The sequence below is a fragment of the Pogoniulus pusillus genome, chromosome 20, assembly GCF_015220805.1.
Source record: "Pogoniulus pusillus isolate bPogPus1 chromosome 20, bPogPus1.pri, whole genome shotgun sequence".
NCBI lineage: Eukaryota > Metazoa > Chordata > Aves > Piciformes > Lybiidae > Pogoniulus > Pogoniulus pusillus.
Window position 1 is genome coordinate 22,270,809 of NC_087283.1, and position 8,092 is coordinate 22,278,900.

Below are 8,092 nucleotides of genomic sequence, written 5' to 3' on the forward strand. Positions count from 1 at the left end.
CAGTGCCAACCTAGCACCCAGCCCTGCCCAAACAACCACACCATGGCACTCAGTGCCCAGCCAGCCTTGGCTCCAACCCCTCCAGCCACAGCCACTCCACCACCTCCCTGGGCAGCCCATGCCAGTGCCAATCACTCTCTCTGCCAGCAGCTTCCTCCTCACAGCCAGCCCACACCTGCCCTGACACAGCTTCAGCCTGGGGCCCCTTCTGCTGCTGCTGCCTGCCTGGCACCAGAGCCCAACCCCACCTGGCTACAGCCTCCCTGCAGGCAGCTGCAGGCAGCAATCAGCTCTGCCCTGAGCCTCCTCTGCTGCAGCCTGCACCCCCCCAGCTCCCTCAGCCTCTCCTCACAGGGCTGTGCTCCAGGCCCCTCCCCAGCCTTGCTGCCCTTCTCTCAGCACCTTCCAGCACCTCAGCAGCTCTCTGCAATTCAGGAGCCCACAGCTGGACACAGCACTCCAGGGCTGGCCTGAGCAGGGCTGGGCACAGGGGCACAAGAACCTCCCTTCTCCTGCTGCCCACACTGCTCCTCAGCCAGCCCAGGCTGCCACTGGCTCTGCTGCCCACCTGGGCACACTGCTGCCCACACTCTTCCTGCTCCATCCCATCAGGGCAGCAGAGCCCAGAGCTGCCAGTATGACTCCAGCCCTCCCTGGTCCTGCCTTGCTTGCACCCTGCTCAAGCCAGGTTCGCACCCGAGGGCACAGCTTTAGCACTGGCAGCACCACCCCAGCCCTGTTACACGGTGCCTGGGGGGGGTGGGGGTGTCCCTGCAGACCCCTTATTCCCAGCCCCACCTCTCGGGGGTCTGCCGGGCCCCCCTGCACAGTGCACACTGCCAGGCACACCTCAGCGCTGCTGTAGCAGGGGACACAAAGCTCCCGGGGCTCCGCTTCTCGGTGCCCAGCCCCGGCAGCGCCCCCGCCGCACCGCGCGGGCTGCGCCCAGCCCCGCCTGCTGTCCCCGGCCCCGCTGCACGGTGCACACAGCCAGCGGCACCCTGGCCCCGGTGCACGGTGCACACAGCCAGCGGCACCCTGGCCCCGCCGCACGGTGCACACAGCCAGCGGCACCCTGGCCCCGCCGCACGGTGCACACAGCCAGCGGCACCCCGGCCCCGCTGCACGGTGCACACAGCCAGCGGCACCCTGGCCCCGCCGCACGGTGCACACAGCCAGCGGCACCCTGGCCCCGGTGCACGCCGCTCAGCCTACCCCCGGCCCCGGGTCTCGGCTCCCAGAATGAGCCTGGCCCCGCTGCCCCTACCCACTGCCGGCAGCACCCCCCGCGGTGCCCGTGGTGCCCCCAGCTCAGTCTCTCGGTGCCCATAATGCTCCCATCCCTGTCTCTCGCTGCCCGTGATGCCCCCAGCTCGGTCTGTTGGTGCCCGTGATGCCCCCAGCTCGGTCTCTCGCTGCCCGTGGTGCCCCCAGCCAGGTCTCTCGCTGCCCACAATGCTCCCATCCCTGTCTCTCGCTGCCCGTGATGCCCCCAGCTCGGTCTGTTGGTGCCCGTAATGCCCCCAGCTCGGTCTCTCGCTGCCCATGATGCCCCCAGCCAGGTCTCTCGCTGCCCGTGATGCCCCCAGCTCGGTCTCTCGGTGCCCGTGATGCCCCTAGCTCGGTCTGTTGGTGCCCGTAATGCCCCCAGCTCGGTCTCTCGCTGCCCGTGATGCCCCCAGCTCGGTCTCTCCGTGCCCATAATGACCCCAGCTCGGTCTGTCGCTGCCTGTGGTGTCCCCAGCTCGGTCTCTCGCTGCCCATAATGCTCCCATCCCTGTCTCTCGCTGCCCGTGGTGCCCCCAGCCAGGTCTCTCGCTGCCCGTGGTGCCCCCAGCCAGGTCTCTCGCTGCCCGTGATGCCCCCGGCCCGGCCCAAGCCCGCAGCCCCCCCGCGCCCTCCAGCGGCTCCCAAGGGCAGGCGGGGGGGGGGAAGCAGGCGGGGGAGCAGTCTGGGGGGGGGCAGTCTGGGGGGAGGCAGGCTGGGGGGAGGCAGGCTGGGGGGGGAGCAGTCTGGGGGGGGCAGTCTGGGGGGCAGGAGGGAGGGGGATGCAGGCGGGGGGGCAGGCTGGGGGGGGCAGGCTGGGAGGGGCAGGCTGGGGGGGGCAGGCTGGGGGGAGCAGGCTGGGGGGGGCAGTCGGGGGGGTGGCAGTCGGAGGGGGGCAGGCTGGGGGGGGGCAGGCTGGGGGGGGGCAGGCTGGGGAGGGGGCAGGCGGGGGGCTCCCGGCCCGGCCTCAGCCAATCAGCTCGCCAGGACGCGCCGCGCGCCCCCCGACCCGCTGCGCCCACGGCCAATCCGAGAGCCGTTCCCACACCCCCGTCCCGCCCCCACATCGCCGCCGGCGCCTACGGGCTCCGCGGAGGGACAGATTTCTCCCGGCGAAGGACACCCGCCCCCCCCCCCCCCCCCCCCCCAACCCCGCTCCCCTTCCCCTGCCTGCAAAGGGCACCGCGCTCAGCGGCCAGCAAGCTGCTCCGCTGGCACCGGCAGGGCCTAAACCACCTCCTCAGCCCTCACCTGGCGCGGTTAGCGGCGGCCGTAAAGAAGCGGGGGGCGGCGAGGAGCCGGCGAGTGTGGAGGAGCGCCATGGCGGCGGCGTGCGGGCGGCAGGCGGGCTGCGAACGGACACCTCCCGGCGCGGCCGCCGGCTCCGCGCCCCGCCCCGCCCCGCGCAGGCTCCGGCCCCCGCCCCGCCGGCACTCGCCCCCTGGCGGCACGGAGGGCGCACTGCGAGGCGCTCCGCTCGCCCAGCCCGCACTGCGCGGGGCTACGGCAGGCGGCGCTGCGGCACAGCGGGGAGCAAAGGGCGGCACTGGGGCACAGCGGGCAGCAAAGGGCGGCACAGGGGCACAGCGGGCGGCATTGGGGCACAGCGGGCGGCACAGGGCTGTATTGGGGCACAGCGGGCAGCAAAGGGCTGCATTGGGGCACAGCGGGCAGCACAGGGCTGCATTGGGGCACAGCGGGCAGCACAGGGCTGTATTGGGGCACGGCGGGCAGCACAGGGCTGCATTGGGGCACAGCGGGCGGCACAGGGCTGTATTGGGGCACAGCGGGCGGCACAGGGCTGTATTGGGGCACGGCGGGCAGCACAGGGCTGTATTGGGGCACAGCGGGCGGCACAGGGCTGTATTGGGGCACAGCGGGCGGCACAGGGCTGTATTGGGGCACAGCGGGCAGCACAGGGCAGCATTGGGGCACAGCGGGCAGCATTGGGGCACAGCGGGCAGCACAGGGCTGTATTGGGGCACGGCGGGCAGCACAGGGCTGTATTGGGGCACAGCGGGCAGCACAGGGCTGTATTGGGGCACAGCGGGCGGCACAGGGCTGTATTGGGGCACAGCGGGCGGCACAGGGCTGTATTGGGGCACAGCGGGCAGCAAAGGGCAGCATTGGGGCACAGCGGGCGGCACAGGGCTGTATTGGGGCACAGCGGGCGGCACAGGGCTATATTGGGGCACAGCGGGCAGCACAGGGCTGTATTGGGGCACAGCGGGGAGCAAAGGGCAGCATTGGGGCACAGCGGGCAGCATTGGGGCACAGCGGGCAGCACAGGGCTGTATTGGGGCACAGCGGGCAGCACAGCGCTTTATTGGGGCACAGCGGGCAGCAAAGGGCAGCATTGGGGCACAGCGGGGAGCAAAGGGCAGCATTGGGGCACAGCGGGCAGCATTGGGGCACAGCGGGCAGCACAGGGCTGTATTGGGGCACAGCGGGCAGCACAGCGCTTTATTGGGGCACAGCGGGCAGCATTGGGGCACAGTGGGCAGCACAGGGCTGTATTGGGGCACAGCGGGCAGCACAGGGCTGCACTGGGGCACAGCGGGCAGCACAGGGCTGTATTGGGGCACAGCGGGCAGCACAGGGCTGTATTGGGGCACAGCGGGCAGCACAGGGCTGCACTGGGGCACAGCGGGCAGCACAGGGCTGCACTGGGGCACAGCGGGCAGCAAAGGGCTGTATTGGGGCACAGTGGGCAGCACAGGGCTGTATTGGGGCACAGCGGGGAGCAAAGGGCAGCACTGGGGCACAGCGGGCAGCAAAGGGCAGCACTGGGGCACAGCAGGCGGCACAGGGCTGCACTGGGGCACAGCGGGCAGCATTGGGGCACAGCGGGCAGCACAGGGCTGCACTGGGGCACAGCGGGCAGCATTGGGGCACAGCGGGCAGCACAGGGCTGCACTGGGGCACAGCGGGCAGCATTGGGGCACAGCGGGCAGCACAGGGCTGCACTGGGGCACAGCGGGCAGCACTGGGGCACAGCGGGCAGCACAGGCCTGCACTGGGGCACAGCAGGCAGCAAAGGACTGCACTGGGTCACACCAGGCTGCACTGGGTGACAGTTGGCAGCAAAGGGCTGCACTGGGGCGCAGTGGGCAGCAAAGATCTTCACTGGGTCACAGCAGGCTGCAATGGGTCACAGTGGGCAGCAAAGGGGTGCCCTGGGTCACAGCAGGCTGCACTGGTTCACAGTGGGCAGCAAAGGGCCGTACTGGGTCATAGTGGGCAGCAAAGGGCTGCACTGGGGCACAGCAGGCTCTACTGAGGCACAGTGGTCATCAAAGGACTGCACTGGGGCACAGTGGGCAGCAAAGGGCTGTATTGGGGCACAGCGGGCAGCACAGGGCTGTATTGGGGCACAGCGGGCAGCAAAGGGCTGCACTGGGTCACACCAGGCTGCACTGGGGCACAGTGGGCAGCAAAGGGCTGCACTGGGTCACACCAGGCTGCACTGGGGCGCAGTGGGCAGCAAAGGGCTGCACTGGGGCACACCAGGCTGCACTGGGGCGCAGTGGGCAGCAAAGGGCTGCACTGGGGCACACCAGGCTGCACTGGGGCACACCAGGCTGTACTGGGGCACAGTGGGCAGCAAAGGGCTGCACTGGGTCACACCCGGCTGCACTGGGGCACAGTGGGCAGCAAAGGGCTGCACTGGGTCACACCAGGCTGCACTGGGGCACAGTGGGCAGCAAAGGGCTGCACTGGGTCACACCAGGCTGCACTGGGGCGCAGTGGGCAGCAAAGGGCTGCACTGGGGCACACCAGGCTGCACTGGGGCGCAGTGGGCAGCAAAGGGCTGCACTGGGGCACACCAGGCTGCACTGGGGCACACCAGGCTGTACTGGGGCACAGTGGGCAGCAAAGGGCTGCACTGGGTCACACCAGGCTGCACTGGGGCACAGTGGGCAGCAAAGGGCTGCCCTGGGTTGTGGTGGGTTGTCTGAGCTGTCCTGGGCTGTCCTGGGTGTCCCTGGGGTGTCCCTGGGGTGTCCCTGGGGTGCCCCTGTGGCTCTGGCAGGGTCTGGGGTGGGGAGCTGGCAGCTGCTGGCCAGCGAGGCTGTGCTGGATGCCACCACCCCGGGGCTGTCAGTGTGCCCAGCATGCCTGTGCTCTGCTGCCCAGGGATGCTCCACACCTCCTCCTCCAAACCTGCAGGGGGTAGAGGCTGTGGGGGAGTCCCAGCTCACCCCACAACCCCCCAGTGCACTTTGGGAGGGGTCTCACTTCAGCCTGCCAAGCCCCAGCCCACTCCGTGGGGCTCCCATCTCTCCCTGCCACCCCACAACCTGTCCCTGCCACCCTCTAACCAGCTTTGAGGGGCTCCACCCTACCCTGCCACTCCCCTCTGCACTTTGTGTAGGTCCCATCTCCCCCTGAGCCCCCAGCAACCTCTCCCTGCCACCCCCCAACCCCCTTTGTAAGGCTCCCACCTCTCCCTGCCAGCCTCTAACCCCCTTTGTGAGGCTCCCACCTCTCCCTGCCAGCCTCTAACCCCCTTTGGGAGGCTCCCACCTCTCCCTGCCAGCCTCTAACCCCCTTTGTAAGGCTCCCACCTCTCCCTGCCAGCCTCTAACCCCCTTTGTGAGGCTCCCACCTCTCCCTGCCAGCCTCTAACCCCCTTTGTGAGGCTCCCACCTCTCCCTGCCAGCCTCTAACTCCCTTTGTGAGGCTCCCACCTCTCCCTGCCAGCCTCTAACCCCCTTTGTAAGGCTCCCACCTCTCCCTGCCAGCCTCTAACTCCCTTTGTAAGGCTCCCACCTCTCCCTGCCACCCCCCAACCCCCTTTGTAAGGCTCCCACCTCTCCCTGCCAGCCTCTAACCCCCTTTGTAAGGCTCCCACCTCTCCCTGCCAGCCTCTAACTCCCTTTGTAAGGCTCCCACCTCTCCCTGCCAGCCTCTAACCCCCTTTGTGAGACTCCCACCTCTCCCTGCCAGCCTCTAACCCCCTTTGTAAGGCTCCCACCTCTCCCTGCCAGCCTCTAACTCCCTTTGTAAGGCTCCCACCTCTCCCTGCCAGCCTCTAACCCCCTTTGTGAGACTCCCACCTCTCCCTGCCAGCCTCTAACCCCCTTTGTAAGGCTCCCACCTCTCCCTGCCAGCCTCTAACCCCCTTTGTGAGGCTCCCACCTCTCCCTGCCACCCCCCAACCCCCTTTGTGAGGCTCCCACCTCTCCCTGCCAGCCTCTAACCCCCTTTGTAAGGCTCCCACCTCTCCCTGCCAGCCTCTAACCCCCTTTGTAAGGCTCCCACCTCTCCCTGCCAGCCTCTAACCCCCTTTGTGAGGCTCCCACCTCTCCCTGCCAGCCTCTAACTCCCTTTGTAAGGCTCCCACCTCTCCCTGCCAGCCTCTAACCCCCTTTGTAAGGCTCCCACCTCTCCCTGCCAGCCTCTAACCCCCTTTGTAAGGCTCCCACCTCTCCCTGCCAGCCTCTAACCCCTTTTATGAGGCTCCCACCTCTCCCTGCCAGCCTCTAACCCCCTTTGTAAGGCTCCCACCTCTCCCTGCCAGCCTCTAACCCCCTTTGCGAGGCTCCCACCTCTCCCTGCCAGCCTCTAACCCCCTTTGTAAGGCTCCCACCTCTCCCTGCCACCCCCCATGCCACTTTGTGAGACTCCCACCTCTTCTTGCCAGCCTCTAACCCCTTTTATGAGGCCCCCACCTCTCCCTGCCACCCCCCACCCCACTTTATGAGGCCCCCACCTCTCCCTGCCACCCCCCACCCTACTTTGAGGGGTTCCCACCCTCTACCCCTCCCTCCCCCCCCCCCCGGGGCTGGCAGCTGGGGCTGGGCTCTAGCAGTACTTAATTTATTTGCAAACTCTTTGGTAACCAATAAAACCTGAAGAACTGAGACTAAAACCAACGAAACGACCCCCCCCCCAGCCCCCCCCCAGCCCAACCGACCCCCTCCCCAACAACTAAACTAACTACAGGGTAACCAAAACGCCCGAGGTGAGACTTTGACTACTAAGAGCTGCTGGGGAGGTGCTGGGTGGGGGGTGGGGGGAGTAGCTGTCACCCACCCCCTGGCCCCCCTGGCACAGCAGTGGGGGGGAAGGGGTTGCTCCTTTTTGTGCTTGGCTGTAGGGAGGAGGAGAGGAGGAGGAAGAGAAGGAGGAAAAGAAGGAGGGGAAGGAGGAGAAAGAGGAGGAGGAGGAGGAGAAAGAGAAGGAGAAGGAGGGGAAGGAGGAGAAAGAGGAGGAGGAGGAGAAAGAGAAGGAGAAGGAGGAGAAAGAGAAAGAAGGAGAAGGAGGAGAAAGAAGGAGAAGAAAGAAGGAGAAGGAGGAGAAAGAAGGAGAAGGAAAAGGAGAAGGAGGAAAAGGAGAAGGAGGAAAAGGAGAAGGAGGAAAAGGAGAAGGAGGAAAAGGAGAAGGAGGAAAAGGAGAAGGAGGAAAAGGAGAAGGAGAAGGAGAAGGAGAAGGAGAAGGAGAAGGAGAAGGAGAAGGAGAAGGAGGGGAAAGAGAAGGAGGGGAAAGAGAAGGAGGGGAAAGAGAAGGAGGGGAAAGAGAAGGAGGGGAAAGAGAAGGAGGGGAAAGAGAAGGAGGGGAAGAGAAAGAGGGGAAAGAGAAGGAGAAAGGAGAAAGAGAAGGAGAAAGAAGGAGAATTAGGAGAAAGAGGAGAAAGAGGAGGGGAAAGAGAAGGAGGGGAAAGAGAAGGAGGGGAAAGAGAAGGAGGGGAAAGAGAAGGAGGGGAAAGAGAAGGAGGGGAAAGAGAAGGAGGGGAAAGAGAAGGAGAAGGAGGGGAAGAGAAAGAGGGGAAAGAGAAGGAGGGGAAAGAGAAGGAGAAAGGAGAAAGAGAAGGAGAAAGGCG

General features: G+C 66.6%; 1 protein-coding gene across 1 annotated transcript in view; it reads right to left on the reverse strand.

The window, feature by feature from the left end:
• Nucleotides 1-2,659, reverse strand: part of GOT2 (glutamic-oxaloacetic transaminase 2) — a 29,062-nt gene extending 26,403 nt beyond the window's left edge. Inside the window, exon 1 of the mRNA XM_064160607.1 lies at nucleotides 2,518-2,659. Coding sequence (XP_064016677.1) covers nucleotides 2,518-2,588 — 71 coding nt within the window. The 5' untranslated portion in view covers nucleotides 2,589-2,659. The remainder of the gene's footprint in view (nucleotides 1-2,517) is intronic.
• Nucleotides 2,660-8,092: the final 5,433 nt, after the last annotated feature.